The sequence below is a fragment of the Trachypithecus francoisi genome, unplaced genomic scaffold (assembly GCF_009764315.1).
Source record: "Trachypithecus francoisi isolate TF-2019V2 unplaced genomic scaffold, Tfra_2.0 Lachesis_group1, whole genome shotgun sequence".
Taxonomy (NCBI): domain Eukaryota; kingdom Metazoa; phylum Chordata; class Mammalia; order Primates; family Cercopithecidae; genus Trachypithecus; species Trachypithecus francoisi.
The window spans coordinates 37,631,563-37,654,548 of NW_022681454.1; the positions used below are offsets into that span (position 1 = coordinate 37,631,563).

Genomic DNA, 22,986 nt, shown 5'->3' on the forward strand with positions numbered 1-22,986 from the left:
TGTTCCAGTAAAACTACATGAACCACAGTTTCTTGACCCCAATCCAGATTCAGCAATTGCTAACATTTTGCAATATTTGCTTTCTCACCGTATATGTTATGTATTTGAGATTTTTCTGTACCATTTGAAAGACTCTGTGATATTTCATGACACATCATAAGACTTCATGATACTTCACTCCTAATCTTTCAGTATGCATCTCTTAAGAACACTCTCTTAATATTAAGGCAAACAGATAATAATGGTACTAGGTCGGGTTCCAGTAGACCAACAGAAGCAGTAGAATGTTATCTATTAAGACATTGTTTGCAAGGAATCAACTTGTGCAATTGATTATGGGGGCTGGCTCCGCAAGTCTGAAATCCAGAGGCTGTCCAGAAAGGGAGCCTGGAACTCTCAGGCATGGGTTAAAGTTACCATCTACAGGTGGAATTCTTCAGGAAAACCTCAGTTCCATTCCCAGTGCCTTTCAGATAGAATCTAGCCCATCCACATTGTCTAGGATAATCTCCTTTACTTAAAATCAACTGATTATAGATATTAATCACACCTACAAGATACCTTCACAGCATCACAACATTAGTGTTTGAGTAACTGGAGACACTATCCTAGCCAAATTGACACATAAATTCAGACATTCCCAAAAGTCCCCAAAATAGCTGTTTTCTCTGTATTTATAATCAAATCAAGAACACTGCATTGTATTTACTTGTCGTTTAGCTTAAGTGGTTTTTCATGATTAGAGAAAAATAAATGCCTAATTATACATGATACTTTCCTAAACATTCCGATAAAGAGATCCATCTAGATTTAGACTTTTCAGAAACAGAATTCCCTGGCTTAATGATTATAGGATGTGTCCTGTTATTTTTAAAGATGTTATGAAATGTTTTCAAACATTAATTTAACAAATGGAACAGTTATTGATTAGGATGGAGAATAGTAACACAAAACTTTTGTTTTAAGAATTGTACCACTGAATTTTTACACTGTGGTACTGGTTTCTTTTTCACACATAAAATACAATATCAAAAACATTATATCAGTATATACATGAATCATAATGTTTACTCATGTCATGATTAAGAAATAAACTTGAATACTAAATTAGTAATCAGTAATTTCACTGAGTTTTAGTTTTAAGTATACTTTTAAAAAATGATTAGCTTGCATGCTTTCCTGAGAACTGTTATTTTCTTCAAAGCACATTTATGGAGAAGGAAAAGAAAACTAATATAATTCATATGTACTTAAAAAGCATAATTACTTTATATTTTGCCAGTAGGGATAAAAATAATTATAATGATAGCTACATTTATTGAGGTCTTTGGGCTGGGTTCAGTGCTAGTTGCTTTATATAATTTATCGCAATCTGTACAGCAACTCTCTTGAGAAGGTAAAGTCTTTATCCCAATTTTACAAATGAGGAATCTGGGCCTTAGAGAGGCCAAGCCACTTGCCCAAGGGCACAGAGCTAGTAAGTATAGAGCTAGAATTAATGCCTACAATGAAATGGATTGCTTTAGCTGTTAAAATGCTGTTTAGCTATTACAATGTTGAAATGATTTTAACTAATTGTAGGGATTTCTATTAAACTCTGCATATGTTAAAGATGGTATGAAGAGTGTGAAGTAATGGAAAGTACAAAGGATTTAGTTTTTTAAATTTAACTTTTTGGTGTTAAGTACTTAAAGTACTCACACTAGGCTACTGAAGATGCTGGAAACCTCTTTAACTGCAAGTCAGTTTTATCTGTCACTTACCTTTCAAATGTTTATATATGAATGAATGTTTCCCGCAGCCCTGAAAACTTGATTTCTTGGAGGAATTTGTCTCTCCAGATTCTTGTTTATACTTTAGTTGTGACTGTTTGGTTCAAGAAATAGATTCTTTATGATATGACCACAGGGGTCTGATTTCTTGGTGTTTGACTCCTCAAACCCACCCGGAGCCTCCCCATCGCTATTCACTCTAGGAAGGCCTTATAGACAAGGCTGTAGCTTAGATGCCAGTAGTTTGAGGGCAGACATCATCATGAATGTCTGTGTTCTGGGAGACTGAGGAGTTAACACAGATGTTTGTAAAAGTTTAGCAGGATTTAATGGCAATTGACATCGTGAAAGTTTTCTCTACACCCTTAGGTACAAATATTACAGATCTTTTGGGATGCTAGGCCAAAAATTGTGTTTCTTACAAATTCTTAAGAGAAGAGCAAAGGATAACTTTGTAGTTCAGACCTTGGAAAAATCTTTGGGGATAATAATGTATATTGTCTCACGGGGTGTTTTGTCTAAGTCAACAGATGTGTTCCATGCTTAAGTCTCTGGAGTTCTGTTTTTTCCTATTTAGTCCTCTTCTTTTTTTTTTTTTTTTTTTTTTTTGAGACAGAGTCTCGCTCTGTCACCCAGGCTGGAGTGCAGTGGCCGGATCTCAGCTCACTGCAAGCTCCGCCTCCCGGGTTTCCGCCATTCTCCTGCCTCAGCCTCCCGAGTAGCTGGGACTACAGGCGCCACCACCTCGCCCGGCTAGTTTTTTTTTGTATTTTTTAGTAGAGACGGGGTTTCACCGTGTTCGCCAGGATGGGCTCGAACTCCTGACCTCGTGATCCGCCCGTCTCGGCCTCCCAAAGTGCTGGGATTACAGGCTTGAGCCACCGCGCCCGGCCAAGTCCTCTTCTTAAGGTTATATTTTCGTGTCACTTGATCGGTGTGGGGGGAGCATTTAAACTGTGCTTTGGAATAATCCCTTGACCTGGATTTTTTCCCCCTTATTTTCCAGTGATCCTGAGCAATTGAAGAAGGAACTGAATGAACTGGTCAGTGCTATTGAAGAACATTTTTTCCAGCCACAGAAGTACAGTCTGCAGCCAAAAGCAGACTAAAATAGTCCAGTCTTAGGTATACTTGCATTTGCCTACAATTAAGCTGAGTTTAACTTGTTAAGCAATATTTTTAAGGGCCAAATGATTCAAAATGTTACAGGTATTTATGTGTTTTACAGAGACCTACATTCCTTATTGTTTCATGTTTGACCTTCAAGGTGAAAAAAGAAAATATGGCCAAACCCAACAAACTAACATTCCTACTAAAAAGTTGAGTTTGGACATATTTTGAATTTTTATAAATGAAGATTCTTAAACTAACTTAAAACAATAGATTGTAATTGATGTGCCTTAATTTGCATAAATCATAAATGTATGTCCTCGCTGTAATTGTTTTAATGTGTGCTTGAAACATCCAGAAAACGTATGGAGTTAGTAAATTCTGGGCTGTCATATGTAGGATGGCCACTTTTTAGGCATATGTACATTTATATTTCTATTAATTCCTTATAAAGTAAAATAAATGAATAGATCAAATGTTGTATTCATGTTTGGAGAAAATATAATTTGCAGAAACCTATGAAGTGGAGCAAAAGATGCTTTAAAAAGATACTTTTTTTGACCTAAATTTTTTTTTGTTGTTGTTCTAATAATGCACATAGCACATTAGTACATCGTACATGTGCTAGGAAAAAACAGCTTCACTGTCTTTGTGTAATGTGTTGAAACTCATTTTATCTTTTTAAATCTTGAAAAACCAAACAGTTGTTTACTTGAAACTTGAAAGTAGCATATTTTTCTGTTTTTTTTTTTTTTTTTTTTTTTTTTGCATTAGCACAATTTAATGTAATTCCTGGTTTGGAGGCAGCAAGACCTATAAGCAAGAACTGTTTACTTGACGCTGATTTTTTTCTGTTGTTCTTGTGTGGTCTAAAATCTAAAACTAGATTTATATGATAGATTTCCTATAAGCCAATTTCTAATAATAAATAGATTTATTATTTAATCTGTACCTTCTGTCTTCTCATAATTCGTGGTCTTACAGCCCTCCAAAATGACTCCAGTTGGGCACCCATGAGCTAGGACCAAACTTCCTTTATATACTTTATATACTTTACATTATTTCTGATTTTTAAAGCAAATGATTGCCATTATTATGCTTACAGTCAACCTAAATGGTTATGAACAGTTTCAGAACAATGAAAAATGACAATACCATATGATAGTATTATAACTGCTTTTCTGTTTTAGTCATATGTAGCTTATGTCCTACCGGAACTCTTAAATCTATAATAGTCAATATATTCTACAAACTGCTTCACTGTAGAAGCCATATTTATGTTTATTTTATAATGTTTTCTAGTGTCAAACTGTACTGTGGAGAAAAGAAATGTTAGATCTGTGTTCTGTCTGCAATTTTTTTTTTTTTTAGCACATACCCTTCACCTTCTCATGGAGTTTGTGTCTGGAAATACAAAGTTGATTATGACCCAATCCTGCTATGATGGAACTCAGTCTAATTGGAGAGCTAATAAGTAACAGCAGTACTTACAAATTCTATCATAGTGTTTTTTACAAGTATTCAGTGTTCAGAAATCTGAGGGAGGGATTCATGCTGCCCAAAGAAAACCTCATAGATGAGGTGCTGGATGAGATGCTTCACCCTTAGGGATGAGGAGCAGCTGAAGATGGGAGAGAAAGCCTTCCAAGCACAGAGCACAGCACGGACAGAAATGTGGAGGTGCTGGCAAGTAGGGGTGGGGGAAGCAAGGGGAGATGATGAAAACAGAAGCCAAGATGGAAACTTGAGAATGCATCGCACTCCTCTGCCACTCACATGAGCAGGTGATTTCACTGGACCTAGAGGGGATGCACCCGAACTCTCTTTGTCACCTGTATTTCTAAGAAATAGCTCACCATGGCTGTTCATTAGGTATTTCTCAACTTCTTCCTGTTATGGGATGTAGGGTAGCCCACCTGGCACATAAAGCTGGCAATAAGGCCACTGGGTTTTCATCTTGGCCCTTGAACCAGCTCTGTGACCTTGGTCACCTCTCAGAGTCTCCATTTTCGTCATTTTTTTTTTTTTTCCTTTTTGTGGAGAACGGGGTCTCGCTATGTTACCCAGGCAGGTCTCGAACTCCTGGGCTCAAGCTTTCCTCCCGCCTCTGCCTCCCTGAGAGCTGGGATGACAGGCGTGAGCCACCGCGCTTGGCAATTTTCGTCATTTTTTAAAAAGGCTTTTTAGAGGGCGGTTTTAATTTCAAAGCGAAATTGAGAGGAGGGTACAGAGAAATTCCATAAGCTCGCTACCCCACACATATGGTGCTTCCCTCTATGCCAACAACCCTCACCAGGGTGATACATTTGGTATAATCGATTAACCCACACATCAGTATCACTCAAACTATGGAGACAGGAAAAACATCAGGGATCAGGAGGGAGGGATGAATAGGCCGAGCACAGAGGATTTTTAGGGCAATAAAAATACTCTGATACCGTAGTGATAGATACATGTCATTATACATTTTTCCAAACCCATAGAATGTACAACACAAAGAGTGAACCCTAAAGTAAACTGTTGACTTTGGGTGATAATTTTGTCATTTTTAAAATGAAGATATTGGCCAGGTATGGTGGCTGACACCTGTAATCCCAGCCTTTTGGGAGGCTGAGATGGGACCCAGGAGTTTAATAACAGCCTGGGCAACATAGTGAGACCTCATCTCTACAAAAAGTCAAACAATTAGCTGAGTATGGTGGTGTATTCCTGTGGTCCCAGCTACTTGGGAGGCTGAGGTAAGAGGATCACTTGAGCCTGGGAGGTCGAGGCTGCAGTTAGCTGTGATGCGCCACTGTACTCCAGCCTGGGGGACAGAGCAAGACCCTGTCTCAAAAAAATAAGATATTTTACTAAATGGTCTATGAGGTCATTTCATCCTACAGGTCTCTACATTATATGAAAATCCGTAGAGGGCAATTATAGTAACAATAAATCATTGGGAATTCTCTTTGGCAGAATTCTTAGGTCACCCTCTTTTTTTTTTGGACGGAGTTTCGCTCTTGTAGCCCAGGCTGGAGTGCAATGGCCATCTAGGCTCACTGCCACCTCCACCTCCCGGGTTCAAGTGATTCTCTTGCCTCAGCCTACTAAGTAGCTTGAACTACAGGCATGCACCACCACACCCAGCTAATTTTTTTGGATTTTTAGTAGAGACAGGGTTTTACCATGTTGCCCATACTGGTCTCAAACTCTTGACCTCAGGTGATCCGCCCACCTCACCCTCCCAAAGTGCTGGGATTGCAGGTGTGAACCACCGCGCCTGGCCAGGTCACCCTCTTTTAAGATCTAACATCTCAGACAGGGGAAAAATACTTTGTACGAAAGAAGGCAGGCTTATGTTCATATGTTGTTTTGCCTTGAAGCCTGAAGGGGATGAATGGGGACAAGCAAGACAGAAGCACATGGCATGCAGATGCTGGGAAAATGCTTTGCAGGGGTGTGAGGTGTGCTCACTGGCCTGTGATCAGGACTGAGAGCTGTCACAGCAGCCCACTCTGCCTTCTAATTGCTGAACTTATTTGGGGAAGCCTGTTGATTTGAGTGTAGAACGGGCAGTCCATTTTTTCTTGATGCCTTGGAAAGAACAGGCCCCAAGTTAAGTGTAGGAGACAGACTTGCAGGAGGAAATAACTATTTTTACTTTTCCTCTTTGTGGTCTCTGAAATAGCAGCTGTACCTCTTTTCATTGGGGAACATTGGGAGTACTTCTCATTTATATATCTCATTGATTTCCTTCAATCATGATGCTAGTAAGAGAAAATATTGCTATTTCAATGACATTGGAATCCCATGTGGTTTTAAAAACAAATGCTTTAAGTGATGAAATGAATATGTGTGTCCTATTTTGAAGGGATTTTTGAAAGGATGGCCTGCATCTCGGTCATATTTATGATTTCTGGATCCTGAAAGACTATGTCTTCAAAGCTATTTGTGCTTTCATTTAGGTGTTTACTGATTGGGTCATGTTGGACCCTGTGAGGAGCCGGGCATTTTTCTGGGTACTGGCAATAAACATGCAGTCCTGATCTAAAATATAGCCTAGCAAGAGAAGTACGTGTTTATGCAGATAATTCTAATATAGTATGCTGCATTGAAACAGTCAAGTATTTGAACTATGGGCAAGCAGTTCTGTCATGTCCCCTTCTGTGCTTGTCTATTTTAAGACTACTAAGTTCAAATTCCTAACCTTTGTGTTTAAAAACCACATGGCTCTGGGAGTCTATTTGCATGTCATTCCCCTGGGTTATCCCTTTGTTCCATTCTTGCTACAAGCATATTTGTGTAGAGTAACTCAACCGTTGAAAGCAAGATGTGCACTCTTAGGCAGATAACAATCAACGTTTAAAATAACATCACTTCTTCTATAGATTTCTCCCGGCACACAAAGCTTGGTGACTACTCAGATTAATTGGAGAAGAAAGAATACTGGAGAGGCGAGGCCCTCCAACACCATCGTGCTCATGTTCGAGGTCATCAGGATGGAGAACAGTATTGGAGAATCTGATTTTCCCACCTGGCTCCCTTGTGTAGATTCTTGTTGAGAAGCAGAGCTGTCGGCCACCTCCTGCTTGAGTCCAGTGAAGGCCACTTTAGTGTTTGGCCCAAAGCCGGTGCGGAATGAAGTTGGGCATACAGACCAAAGAGCCAGCTTCAGGTCTAAATAGCTTTTGAAACCATTTCAAAATAGCATTGCGCAACTTCCAAAGGGAAGTTAGGGTTGCAAGTTACAGAGATGACAGAGCCCGATTATGTCCTTAAAATGCGTTGCTCCGAACTATTTCACCTTAACTGGAAAAAGACAGTTTTGTTTTTGTTTTTTTGTTTTTTTTTTCTGAGACAGAGTCTTGCTCTGTCGCCCAGGCTAGAGTGCAGTGGTGTGATCTTGGCTCACTGCAAGCTCCGCCTCCCGGGTTCCCGCCATTCTCCTGCCTCAGCCTCCCGAGTAGCTGGGACTATAGGCGCCCGCCACCACGCCCAGCTAATTTTTTGTATTTTTAGTAGAGATGAGGTTTCACCGTGTTAGCCAAGATGGTCTCGATCTCCTGACCTCGTGATCCGCCCACCTTGGCCTCCCAAAGTGCTGGGATTACAGGCGTGAGCCACTGAGATTTTTTAAATCTCTAGGTGGCAAGAGTGAAATGGAGCTCCGTTTCTGAGAGGTGTTTCTTGGTTTACTAAAACAAAAGTAAACTGGAGGTGGGAGCTTGGGCTAATTATCTCCTTTATGAGCTCAACAGGCTTTCTTTTTTTTCCTTTTCTAGTTGTTTCATTCGCTATGGTGTAAGGGTTTCTCTGCCCCCTGAACACTTCTTTATGTTTGTGGCTTTCATTACCCTAAGTGCAGGACTACAAACGTCTCTGCCAAGCTCCATCCTTGTATCACCATTTCGCTACTTGGACTTTCCCACTCCGAAGTCCTCAAATTGCTTTAAATGTAGTCTGGCCTCAAGTTAGGTTTTCCCACTCAGTTCCCCACCTCCCTACCCTGCAGTCTACTCTGTACGTCGACACTTCAAAACACTTGCGCAGGACCTTTGGTGATTTTTTACTTGTCTTTTTCTGATCTTGAGAATTTCTTCTTACTTATCCTTCTTATGGAGAATGTCAAACTTATACGAACAGTAGTACAGTGGACACCCAAGTAGCCATCACCCAGCTGTAGCAAAACTCAATTCATGACTACTCTAGTTTCACCTATATGTTCCTTGCTCCCCATCTTTCTACTGGGTAATTCTGGAGCATATCCCAGGCCTGTCATTGTATCTGTAAGTATTTCAGTATTTATATCAGTAAATATTTCAGTATGTATAAAAGATCGGGACTTGTTTACACACACTGATAAAGGCAAGAGGCAGGCAAATGCCTAGGCAGATAGGGGCAGGTTCCCAGCGAAACCCACCCTTCAAGCCGGAAACTGTCCCAGGTAAATCCTCAGACTGCATTGAGAACTCGCCTTCCCATTTGACGTGCTTTCCTCTTATTGATCCCTATCTTTCACCTATTTTACATATACCTACTTTTTCTTAATTGGTTTTCTACACTGTTGTTCCCACCTTTGAGTAGAGTCTCCGCTTTGACCTTTTTTGCATACTCACAAACCAGTCAGCACACGCTCTCTATTCTGGGCCCATAAAAAAACCCTGGGCTCAGCTATACTGGGGGGAACTTTCCTGTCTTCAGATTGGAGAACCACCCCCGACGTCCCCTCTTTTTCCTGAGAGCTTTCCTTTCTCTTAATATATTCTACTGCACTCACTCTTCGATGTCTGCATGCCGAATTCTTCCTGGTGAGACAAGAACCCAGATGTTGCAGAGCGAAGAAGCAAAACTCCTGCATCAAGACAACCATACTACTGTTGTCACTCCTAAAAAAGTTGACAATTCCTTAATATCAATTATTCAGTGTACAAATTTCCCCATTTGTCTCATACGTTTTGTTTACACTTTGCTTGAATCAGGATTCAAATAACATTCACTCATTGCATTTGATGGATAGCCTCTGAAAACTCTTTCAATCTAAACATTCTTCATCTCTTTAATTTTTCTTGTAGTTTATTCCAAACTACCAAATCATTTGTCCTTCAGAGTTTTCCTGCATTTTGGATATTGCTGGTTGTCTCCTCATGGTATACCATGCTCCTATATGCCCTGGATTTCCTGTAAACTAGTACAACTAAATCAAGAAGCATGATCTGATTCAGGTTTTACTTTTTTTTTTTTTTTTTTTGGCAAAAATTCTTGATGGGAGTAGAGGAGGGTGGCACTGCCACCATCCAGTTGTTTTCAAAGTGCCAAGGATCAGTTATTAGTGGCCAGTGTGCCTTCTCCTGCTTTGCTCTGCGTAATGAAAGGGGAGTCAGGTCAATGCCAATGGGAATCAGTCAAAAAGAAAGCATGAATTGATGTGTCCTATGTCACTCACATAGAACCCTGTCAGACTGATGGAGGCAGGTCTCCCTCAGAAGCAGGCGGAAAGGACTGATGAGCTATTTCAAGCAGGCTTGGTAATTTACGTCAAGCTTGATGAACGAGTACTTAATGCTCTCAGAGAGCTCCTTGGGGCTTCAATAGTTCAAAGAAAGTGATTTCTCACACCTTAGGCCCTTAGAGATTTGTTTTCGCTGATTATTTGTCTGTTCTAGAACAAAATACATTTCTGTGTCAAGTTATGAAGATCAGCACACAAAGGAAGAAATGTGAGCACGTTGTGAGAATCCACGAAGAGATCTGATGAAGGCTTTGGTTGAGTGGATCAGCTGTGTGTTGGATGCAACCACAGGTCAGAGGAGACAGGGCAGTCTTCCTTCAGATGGCTTGCACTCTGGTGTGCTGCCTGGAACTGGAACCATTACTTTTGTTGATGAGACACCAAGAGATTTAACTGAGGATGAGTTTGTGGTGCTTTTGAGAATGGACCCGCTTGAGATCCATATCCTGTGACTAGTCCGAACACAAAGTATGCATTTAGGATTTTCTGGATCTTCTGTGAAAGGACACTGCACTGTGTAATAGCCACACAGTTTGCCCTGGAGTCTGCATTTCTGTGGCAAGCAACAGGCTAGAGCGAGTCCACAATGTAAGACAAAGAAAAAGATTCCAAAAGACATCTGTGATGTTACACAGTTTGGTCCGGGTTATTCTCTATCATCTATTTTCTATCATCAATTTCTTTTTTCTTTCTTTCTTTCTTTTTTTTTTTTTTAAGATGGTGTCTCGCTCTGTTGCCAGGCTGGAGTGCAGTGGCGCGATCTCGGCTCACTGCAACCTCTGCCTCCCTGGTTCAAGCAGTTCTCCTGCCTCAGTCTCCCGAGTAGCTGGGACTATAGGCGCGTGCCACCATGCCCAGCTAATTTTTATATTTTTAGTAGAGATGGGGTTTCACCATGTTGGCCAGGATGGTCTCGATCTCTTGGCTGTGATTCACCCGTCTTGGCCTCCCAAAGTGTTGAGATTACAGGCGTGAGCCACCAGCACCCGGCCCGGCCCTCTTTGTTTTTTTTTTTTTTTTTTTAGATGGAGTCTCCCTCTTGTTGCCTAGGCTGGAGAGCAATGGCTCGATCTCAGCTCACTGCAACCTCCACCTCCCAGGTTCAAGCAATTCTCCTGGCTCAGCCTCCCGAGTAGCTGGAATTACAGGCATATGCCACCACGCCCAGCTAATTTTTGTATTTTTAGTAGAGACGGGGTTTGGTCAGGCTGGTCTCGAACTCCTAACCTCAGGTAACCCACTCGCCTTGGCCTCCCAAAGTGCTGGGATTATAGGCATGAGCCACCCTGCTCAGCCTCTATCATCAATTTCATCTCTCTCATCAGTAACAAAAATATTTGAGGCTTCTACTTCTTTGAGAATTGCCAGTTAGCTACACAAGCCAGAGCCTAGGTAATGAGTGAAAACCTAAAATATTAGTGAAGTGTACTTCAAATTGAATGAACTAACCCTGTAGACTAAAGAGACCCAGAACTTGTGGCCAAGGTATCCTTTTATTTGGGAGAATCTTGACTATCAACGGTGATTAAAAAAATATATTGAATGTGCCATTTCCTGAATTTAGGAAACTTGAAAGGATGAAGAAGTTGAAGTATTATGCATTTGCTCACAAGTGGGAGCATACTGTACACACTGTTCTGCAAACACTTTTCAGTCCCTTAGTTAAAAGACATTTATTTCCAATCTTTTGATAATACATTGTTGCTATGAATAACATTGTATATATGTCGCTTTCCTCCCATTTTCCTAGAGAACAAATGCTATTTTAACAACTGAAATATCTTTTTGTTGTAGGATGGCATGAGATAATCCATGTGAGAACAATTTATAAATTGCTAAGTATTAATATCATTGGACAGATGAGCAAATTAGATTTCTAAACCATGTTTCATAATCTCCCCATTTAGTGTGTGCAGCTCTGTTTTCAAAAACTGCCTCGTTTACTGATATTGACAGTAATATGTAAAAGAAAAGAATAATCAATATCATTTCTAGTATTTGCAAACCATATATCTGATAAGGGGTTAAAATCCAAAATATATAAGGAACTCATATAACTCAATAGCGAAAAAGAGTCAGACTTAAAAACAGGCAAAATTCATGAATGGAGTTTTAAAATGTTTTATTGATATATAATATTTGTACATATTAATGGGGTAGATGTGATATTTTATAACATGCATACAATGTGTAATGATCAAGTCAGGGTATTTAGGGTATCCATCACCTAGAGTATTGATCATTTCTGTGTGTTGGGAACATTTCTTCTTTCCTAGCTATTTTGAAATCTGCAATACATTGTTTTTAACTATGGTCACCCTACTTTGCTATCAAACATTGGAACTTATTCTCTCTATATAACTGTGTGTTTGTACAGTTAACCAACCTCTTTTCGTCCTCCACTGCCCTCACCCTTTCCAGCTTCTGGTATCTCTCATTCTACTCTCTACTTCTACGAGATCAACTGTTTTTTTTTTGGTTTTTTTTTTTTTTTTTTGAGATGGAGTCTCACTCTGTCACCCAGGCTGGAGTGCAGTAGCGCGACCTCGGCTCACTGCAAGCTCCACCTCCTGGGTTCACGCCATTCTCCTGCCTCAGCCTCCTGAGTAGCTGGGACTACAGGCACCCGCCACCACGCCCAGCTAATTTTTTGTATTTTTAGTAGAGATGGCATTTCACCACGTTATCCAGGATGGTCTCGATCTCCTGACCCCGGGGATCAACTTTTTAAGCTACCAAATATGAGTGAGATACATGCGATGTTTGTCTTTCTGTGCCTGGCTTATTTCATTTAACATGACCTCCAGTTCCATTCATGTTGCTGCAAATAACATAATTTCGTTCTTTTTTGTGGTCAAATAATTGAATAGTCATTTCTCCAGATACATACAAATAGCCAGCAGCTATATAACAAGGTGCTGACTGTCACTAACCATCAGCAAAACTCAAAACCACAATGAGGCATTATCTCACACCTGTTAGGGTGGTTATTATCAAAAAGACAAGAAGAGATAACAAGTGTTGGCGAGAGTGTGGAGAAAAGGGAACCCTTGTACACTGTTGGTGGGAATGTAAATTGGCACAGCCATTATCGAAAACAGTATGAAGGCTCCTCAAAAAATTAAAAATGGAATTACCATATGATCCAGGAATTCCACTTCTGGATATATATTCAAAGAAAGTGAAATTACTATTTTAAAGAGATATCTGCACTCCATGTTCACTGTAGCATTATTCACAGCGGCCAAGACTGGGAAGCCACCTAAGTGCCGATGAATGATGGATAGAGATACTGTGATAGATGAATGATGGATAGAGATACTGTGATATACTATTCAGCCTTAAAAAAGAAGGATATCCTGTCATTTGTGATAACATGGATGAACCTAGAGGACATTATCCTAAGTGAAATAAGCCAGACCCAGAAAGACAAATACTGTGTGATCTCAAATGTGGAATCTAAAAAAAGTCAAACTCATAGAAGCAGAGAGTAGAATGGTGGTTACCAGAAGCTGGGCCATGAACGGATTGGGAAGATGTTGTTCAAAGGGTACACACTTTCGCTTATAAGATGAACAAGTTCTGGGGATCTAATGTACAACATGGCAGCTATGGTTAACAATACTGTATTGCATACTTGAAATTTACTAACAGAGTAGATCTCAAATGTTATCATCACACAAAATGGTAACTACAGTGATTAGTGTGTTAACTGACTTGATTGTGGTAATCATTTCACAATGTATTTGTATACAACTCATCATATTATGTATCTTACATATATACAGTTTGTCAGTTATACCTCAATCAAGCTGCAAAGAAATACCATTTCTAGGTTGTGCCCATCACAGCCTGTAGGAGTTAGCCTGAGTTTCCGTTCCAACACCACTACTTTCTATGTAATACTGAACAAGTTTCCTAACATCTCTAAACTTTAATTTCTTCCTCTATAATGGAAATAAAATCAAGTTGTTTTTTCAAAATCATTGTGAAAACCATTTTTTTTCCAGTTGCGTTAGATTATAGAGGACACTAATCAGTGATTAGGGAAAAATGTAAGATCATCAGTAGAAATGGATTCTCTACTGGAGAAAACACACAGGGGGTATTAGGCCCCACAAAAGACATGCAGTTGTACTCAGTATTGTTTCTGCCTACATAAAAGTTTCCTGGAGAAAAAAATGAGACTCATACAGGAAGTATTGAAAGACAATATTAGATAATTCTTTTGTAATCTTAAAATGGGAAAGGCTTTGTAACTATGACTCAAGTTATTTTTTTAAAAGACTGAAAAATTCACCTACATTCAATAAATCCTGCAACAAACTAGGAAAAAATATTTGCAACTGTGTTACAAAGGGCTTATCTCCCTAATGTAAAAGGAGACCCTAGATATCAATGCCAAAAAAAAAAAAAAAGTAATAACCTAGTAGAAAAAGAGTCAAATGAGATGCAAAGGTAGTTTACAGAAAAAGAAACACGAATGACTCTTAAATATATATATATATATATTATTTTTTATGTGCCCAAGAGAATATTTTTACCCCTCCTTTCCTGTGCCATTTTAGTTGTATGCTCAATTCCAATTCTTTCTGTGATTACTCTTAAAATCTTACCATCTATACCTGCTGGATCAAGTCTAAAGTTGTTATCTCTAGCCTCTACCCAAACAATACAGGAAATTTAATTTTTTTCTTAGATAATATATTCAAATGGCACACAATTCAAAAGGTGCCAAGGGTGTAAACAGTGAAATAAGTCCAGCATATCCCTAGTGCAGCCACCTAGTTCCCATGCACTAAAGCAGCCATCTTTGCCAGTTTCATGTGTGTTCTTCCAGGGATCTTATATGCAAAACAATTATATGATGAATTATTTTGGCTCGATTTCTTTTATAGAAGTGGTAGGACACTGTACACACTGTTCTTCACTCTCATTGTTTAACCTAGCAATTGTGAAATCATGTTTGATGTTTGCAATGATTCACTTTCTCCTCCTGTGTAGATGGAGTATATGAGAAATTCATGTTCATTGTTATAACCCACTGAGATTTTGCAGTTGTTAATGCAGAAAATCTAACTCATATAGAAATATATTTATTCTATATCATACTCAAAAATATATTTCATTATTTTTAATGCCTAAACGGTATTCCAATATATGAGTGTAATATAATCTATTTAATCTGTTCCCTTCTTGATGAATATCGAGGTTGTTTTTAATTTATGCTGTTTCAAACAATGCTGCAATGAATACTCTTCCCATGCATCATTTCACAGCTCTCTCTCTCTCTCTCTCTCTCTCTGTGTGTGTGTGTGTGTGTGTGTGTGTGTGTGTGTGTGTGTATGCATGCAGGATAATTCAAAAACCCTTCAAAATTATAAAAAAATTTTTGAGTCAGGGTTTCATTCTGTCACACCCATGATCACAACTCACTGCAGCCTCTGCCTCCTAAACTCAAGCAATCCTCTCACCTCAGCCCCCCAAGTAGCTGGGACTACGTGCACACACCACTACATCTGGCTAATTTTTGTATTTTGTTGCCCAGGCTGGTCTCAAATTCCTGGGCTCAAGCGACCCTTCCACCTTAGCCTCCCAAAGTGCTGGACTACAGGCATGAGCCACTGCATCTGGCCTGTAATTACAGTTTTTGAAGGTTAATGCTTATATAGATTCACCAACCTGTTGACGTTGTTTTAGTCTTGGTCTGAAAATGTCTTTAGTCACCTAATAATAGTTCTGTTAGGTAAAGGACCTAAGCTGATGCTTATTTTCCATGGCATTTTGAAGTAACTATTGGATAACATTCTGGACTTTTTTGTTTCTGACCAAAGTGGGCTGCTAATCCAGCTGTTACACCTTTATAGGTAGTCTTTCTTTTTTTCTGATTACGTTTTTAAAAGTATTTTTATTGATCTATAATATACATTTAATAAAGTGCACAAACTCTTGCATATACAGCTCAGTGACTTTTTACATATTTATACAGCATGTAACCAGGAAGACATGAAACAATCTCAACATCTCAAAGGATACCCTATGCCTCTTCCCAGTTGGAACCCTGCCCTTAATTACCAGAAATAACCACTATTCTGACAGCGAACAGATAGATCAGTTTTTGCCTGATCTTGAACTTCACATAAGTGAGGTTATGTCTTTTGACCACTGTAATTGCTTTTAAGACTTTTGTCTTCGGTATTTTGCAGTTTCATTGGGTACATATTTATTGTTTTCCACTACTTTATCTCTGTGCTACTTTCTTAGCAACTCCACTGGAGCAGTCTTCTAGTTTACTAATCTCTCTCTAGCTCTTTTTTTTTTTTTTTTTTAGGTGGAATCTTGCTCTGTTGCCAGACTGGAGTGCAGTGGCACAATCTCGGCTCACTGCAACCTCCGCCTCCCAGGTTCAAGCGATTCCCCTGCCTCAGCCACCTAAGTAGCTGGGACTGTAGGTGCGTGCCACCATGCCTGGCTAATTTTTTGTATTTTAGTAGAAACAGGGTTTCACCATGTTGGCCAAGATGGTCTCGATCTCCTGACCTCAAGTGATCTGCCCAAATCCATCTCCCACAGTGATGGGATTAGAGGCGTGAGCCACCGCACCCAACCTCTCTAGCTGTTTCTAATCTGCTAACTTTTCTTGGGAGTTTTGAATTGCAGTGACTTTTTACGAACTCCTCAAAGTTCTATTCACTCTTTTCAGATCTTGTCTTTTCTATTAGTGCCCAAATCCATTCTTGTGGTTCCTGTTTTTGCTTTCAGCTTTGGGATAATTTCTAAATACTTCTTTTATTCTTTCAATTTGTTCTATAACCTGAAGTTCTTGAAATGTTATTTCTGCACTTGGGTGTGCGTGTTGACTGTCCCTCAGAGTCAGTTATTTGCTAGTGTTTGCGAGCTTTCTTGTTTTCGATCTTTGGCAGAGTGTTTTGTTTGTTTAGTTTATGAGAGCTCTTTGTGCCCTACCCTGCAGGAATGCGATTACAAAGCAATTTTGGGTTTGCTTCTGCAAGGTCTCAGGGGTTTTTCTAGTTTGTTTCTGTTGTTACTGTTACTGTTTTGTTTACTTTTTTAAAACTTTTTGTTTTGTTTTGTGGTCTTTTTTAAACTGTTAAAATTGCTTTATACACCTACAATAACAAGTATTAATTATAAGATACTATTTACATGTGGTTGTAAAGAACACATTTAAATAACTTAACATATGTGAATTTAAATTATAAATGTATATTTAGCAACATAGTGCTACTTCAAACAACTATAAAAATTGATCTGTGTATTCCTAAAGAAGAGTAAAGGACCAAAACAGGTAAAATAATACAGAAAAAGAGTAAGTGTTAGGAGACAATTCTCCATTGGTCTCTTGTATTTCTGCACATCTTCTCAGCAGAGGCATTGACAGATGTGTGTGTGTGTATGTGTGTGTGTGTGTGTGTGTGTGTGTTTTTCTGTACTATTTTTCAAGGATGTTTGTACAGAAAACAGCTTGGGAAGGTAGAAGTAGCGTCTGCCTCCAGGGCAATGGCAGATTTGTTTGATGTCCAGGATAATGAAGAAATGGCTTCCTCTTGGATAAAGGATTGGCAGATTTGCTAGCAAGTGTGGGGTTTCCTAAACTTGAGTTCTTCACTGTATTGTGTGTAGCATCCTCTTAGCCCTTCCATGTCACACACAGGAGTTGGGTGCAAGGGTAAATGAGGTGAACATGAAGCTTAGAATTGCTGTACTCTGAGCAACAAAATCATTTGCCTCTGACTCACCAGGCCCATATCTTTTTACTGTATCCATGACAGGCTAACTTGTTAGCTTGCAAGTGGAATAAATTCTCAGACCCTTCATAATTCTTTACAATAAGAAGAGCAAAATTATACTACCAAATAGTAATATGTATTATAAAGGTATAGGAAGTAAAATTGGCAAATAAACGGACAAGTAAACCAACAGAAAAGAATAACGAATAGGCATATGTATGAAAGAAAAATGGTATAAGACAAACACGGTATCATAGGTCTATAGGAAAAAGAGCTATTGAATACAAAAATCTGGGGCAATTAGCTATCCAAGTGGAAAAGCTAGAATTAGATCCCTGCCTCAAGCCATATCCAAAACCACATCGAAAATAAAATCCCAGGGCTGGGCATGGCAGGTCATGCCTGTAATCTCTGCACTTTAGGCCGACCTGGGAGGATTGCTTGATTGAGCCCAGGAGTTTGAGACCAGCCTGCGCAAAATAGTGAGACCTTGTCTCTGCCAAAAAGTTAAACAAAAAAAATTAGTTGGGTGCAGTGGCATGTGCCTGTAATCCCAGCTACTTGGGAGCCTGAGGCAGGAGGATCACTTGAGCACAGGAGACTGAGGCTGCAGTGAGCTGTGATCATACCACTGCACACCAGTCTCGGTGACAGAGAGAGACCTTGTCTCTAAAATAAATAATAAATAAATAAATAAATTCCAGTTAAATTCAAGATCTAAATATGAACAACAAACTTTAAATGTTTTAGAAGAGATTGTAGGAGATTGTCTTTAGGATATGATGGTAGAGAAAAATTTTTCAAGACACAAAAAGCCTAAGCCATAAAGCAAAAGATACAGCCACATTAGAATTTAAAACTTCTGTACAACAAGACCGTATAAACATTTAAAATACAATTGACAATCTGGGAGAAGATATTTATAACTTTCTAACTAACACAGTTACTGGTACATTTTTACATAGCTTTATTAGCTTAGGATTCCGGCACTAATTTGTGAGCATAAATCGCATGTTTTGCTTCTGTGTGACACAGGCTTGGAGTTTTTATTTCTGATCATAAACTCCCCCCAGCTGGGCCCACTCAATCCCTACCCAGAGTCTCAAGCAAAGTACAAGCTTCTCCAGTCCTGTATCAGGGAATCCAGGATCCCTTTTTCATAAAGTAGGCAGTCCTCTCAGGTTTCTAGCACTCTAGGGGAAAGAACAGGACACCATGAATAAAAACTGGCCACCTTAATATCCAGAACCTACAAAGAATTCAAACAAATTTATAAGAAAAAAATACCCCATCAAAAAGTGGGCAAAGGATATGAACAGACACTTTTCAAAAGAAGACATTCATACAGCCAACAGGCACATGAAAAAATGCTCATCATCACTCGCCATCAGAGAAATGCAAATCAAAACCACAATGAGAGACCATCTCACACCAGTTAGAATGGCAATCATTAAAAAATCAGGAAACAGCAGGTGCTGGAGAGAATGTGGAGAAATAGGAACACTTTTACACTGTTGGTGGGACCGTAAACTAGTTCAACCATTGTGGAAGACAGTGTGGCGATTCCTCAAGCATCTAGAACTAGAAATACCATTTGACCCAGCGATCCCATTACTGGGTATATACCCAAAGGATTATAAATCATGCTGCTATAAAGACACATGCACACGTATGTTTATTGTGGCACTATTCACAATAGCAAAGACTTAGAACCAACCCAAATGTCCATCAATGACAGACTGGATGAAGAAAATGTGGCACATATACACCATGGAATACTATGCAACCATAACAAAGGATGAGTTCGTGTCCTTTGTAGGGACATGGATGTGGCTGGAAACCATCATTCTTAGCAAACTATCACAAGAACAGAACACCAAACACCGCATGTTCTCACTCATAGGTGGGAACTTGGACACAGGAAGGGGAACATCACACACCGGGTCCTATTGTGGGGAGGGGGGAGGGGGAAGGATAGCGTTAGGAGATATACCTAATGTAAATGATGAGTTAATGGGTGCAGCACACCAACATGGCACAAGTATACAGATGTAACAAACCTGCACGTTGTGCACATGTACCCTAGAACTTAAAGTAAAATAAAAAAAAAAAAGAAAAAAAAGAACTGGCCACTTGAAAGAGAATCCAATAGTAATTTTCGATTGAAAAAACAATAACAACTGAGTTAGTTTGAATTCCCTGCCTTTTAGCAGCCCTGGGGCCAGTTTCCCGTCAGGTATGAATGTTAAACCCCTAGTCCTAGAGGCCACACTTGGTCTCATACATTCCCAAGGCTGTGGGCACTTCAGCTGCTGCTTTTTGCTCTTCCTCTTAGTTCACACTTTTCAAAAAAAGAATTTTTTTTTTTTTCAGACAGGGTCTCACTCTGTCACTCAGGTTAGAGTGCAGTGGCACTATCATGGCTCACTGCAGCCTTGACCTCCCGGGCTTGAGCCATCCTCTCACCTCAGCCTCCCAAGTAGCTGGGACTACAGGCATGCACTACAATGCCTGGCTAATGTTTTGAATTTTTTGTAGAGACAGGATTTCACCATGTTGGCCAGTCAGGTCTTGAACTCCTGGGGTCAAGAGATCTACCTGTCCCAGCTTCCCAGAGTGCTAGGATTGCAGATGTGAGCCACTGCGCCCGGACAGTTCACACAAGTTTAAGCACCTAGGAAACATCTCTTTCTTTGGGGGTATAACTGTGCCTCTTAAAACATTTTGTTGGCTGGGCACAATGGCTCAATGCCTGTAATCCCAGCACTCTGGGAGCCTGAGGTGGGTGGATCACTTGACGTCAGGAGTTTGAAACCAGCCTGGCCAACATGGTGAAACCCCGTCTCTACCAAGAATACACAAATTAGCCGGGTGTGGTGGCGGGCACCTGTAATCTCAGCTACTCAGGAGGCTGAGACAGGAGAATTGCTTGAACCCAGGAGGCGAAGGTTGAAGTGAGCCGAAAGCGTGCCACTGCACTCCAGCCTGGGCGACAGAGCAAGACTCCATCTCGAAAAAAGAAAAAAAAATTGTTATATTTTATCCTGTGCTATATGCATTTGACTTGTGAGTCTTCTCCACACCTGCTAGTCTGCTTCTTGCCAGAACTGCCTGACCCTGACTGTGCTTGCCCGTGTACCTGTTGGCACCCTACAACATCTCATTGTGGGAGGGGAAACAGGGTTTGAAAGACTACTTACATTGTTAAATTTTAACTTTAAAAATGTTACTCAGTTTGGATAAGCTTCCGCTTCCCTCCTTGGCAAAACGATGGCCATTTAAAGCGGGAAGAATGTTCCAAACTTTTTCCTTAAAGCAATCATTATAGCGTTTCTGCAGCAGCACAACCACTGAATTCCTGAAGTCTTAATTTTCCAAAAAATTGAAGAGTTTTTTGTTTTGTTTTGTTTTGATATGGAGTTTCGCTCTTGTTGCCCAGGCTGGAGTACAATGCTCGATCTTGGCAATGCTCAATCTCAGCTCACTGCAACCTCCGCCTCCCAGGTTCAAGTAATTTTCCTGTCTCAACCACCTGAGTAGCTGGGATTACAGGCATGCACCACCACACCTGGCTAACTTTTGTATTTTCAGTAGAGACAGGTTTTCACCATGTTGATCAGGCTGGTCTTGAACTCCTGACCTCAGGTGATCCACCCTTCTCGGCCTCCCAAGGTGCTGGGATTACAGACGTGAGCCACTGCGCCCAGCTGAGATTGAAGTTATTTGAATTTTTACCTGAAAGAAAACATCCTCTTGGGTTAGCTTCCTGTTCCCCCCTGCAGAAAGAGGAAGAGAAAAGAGAGAAGTCTACGTGAAAGAGCTGACAGCATCCAGAGAAGGAAGAACAAGAGAGAATTACATCACTGAATAAGGACAATGATCATGATGTGCTATACTGCGTGCCAGGGTCTGTTCCAAGTGTTTTACATTTACTAACTCATTAACCCTATCAACAACATAAGGTAAGTACTATTATTTTTATTCCCATCATCTTAAAGAGGGGACACATAGACACACCAGAGTTCAGTGAAAATAACTTGTTCAAGTTCACGTAGCCAGGAAGTGGTCTGAGACCATCCGATGCTGGTCAGTGAGACAGGTATGAGTTCTTCCTTTCAAGAAATGTTCAAATCTAAAGAGGCTTTAGCCTCTTGTGGTTCCAGAACCTTAAGGAGGGATTATGCACAGATTTAGGGAGTCTTGTCACTGATTTCTCATGGGTGCTTAACCTAAGATCAGAGGTTCTCTCTGATGGTTCTGTGCATAGACTCCAAGGGGTCAGTGAACTTGGATGGAAAATAAAAATACATTTTTTAAGTTACTTCTAGCAGTTCTAATCACAATTTAGATTTTTCTGCCTTTACAAATTTAGATAACACACCATAATAGTATTATCACTCCCCATGACATTGTCATCAACAGAAATCATTGATTTTCACGTCACACTTTGGTTGTAACAAGTATCTCAGAATATCATATATCTTTATCACTATCTCAAAATCATGGTAGTTATTACACCTGTGGGCAGATCTTGTTATTTAATACATTAACAATGATGTCCATATATTACAATATTATGCTTTTAAAAGTATATGTTGATGTCTGTATTTCCATATAATTGGTTACTTAAAGGAGAACTTTATATAATTGGTTACATAATTGGTTACTTAAAGGAGAACTTCTCGTAAAGGAGAACGTCATCCTACATTTTATATTTAGCAAGAAGAGAATGAGAAGAAGGCTGAATGTCTGTAGCTCAGCCTTCCATATACTTTGTATCCAATTACATGGAAGTACAGATATCAACATATATTTTTTAAAGCATGATATCATAACATATGAACTTCATTATTAATGTAGTTTATTTTATTTTAGGCATTTACAAATATTATTCTGAGGAAGGTTCCATAGGCTTCATTACACAGGCAAAGGGATCTATACCACAGAAACAGTTTAAAACGCTTGCCCTAGAGCAGGGTTAGCAAAGTATGTCCTGCTCGCCAAATCCAGCTGCTTGGTTTTGTATGACCCATGAGTTAAGAATGGATTTTACATTTTTAAATCGTTGGAAAAATTTTTTTAACGAATATTTCATGACAATGTGAAAATGCATGAAATCCAAATTTCAGCGTCCATACTCACTAGAACACAGCCATACTTATTTGTCTGCACGGTGTTTGTGGCTACTTTTGCACTGCAACAGATTTTTTTTTTTTTTTTTTTTCTTGAGACAGAGTGTCACCCTGTCGCCCAGGCTGGAGTGCAGTAGTGCGATCTTGGTTCACTACACCCTCCACCTGCCGGATTCAAGCGATTCTTCTGCCTCAGCCTCCTGAGTAGCTGGGACTACAGGCATGCGCCA

At 39.7% G+C, this 22,986-nt stretch overlaps 1 protein-coding gene across 1 annotated transcript in view; it reads left to right on the forward strand.

The window, feature by feature from the left end:
• PGM2 (phosphoglucomutase 2) overlaps positions 1-4,224 on the forward strand; it is a 36,527-nt gene extending 32,303 nt beyond the window's left edge. The window contains exon 14 of the mRNA XM_033213952.1: positions 2,779-4,224. Within this exon, the coding sequence (XP_033069843.1) occupies positions 2,779-2,881 (103 nt within the window). The 3' untranslated portion in view covers positions 2,882-4,224. The remainder of the gene's footprint in view (positions 1-2,778) is intronic.
• The last annotated feature ends 18,762 nt before the right edge of the window (positions 4,225-22,986 follow it).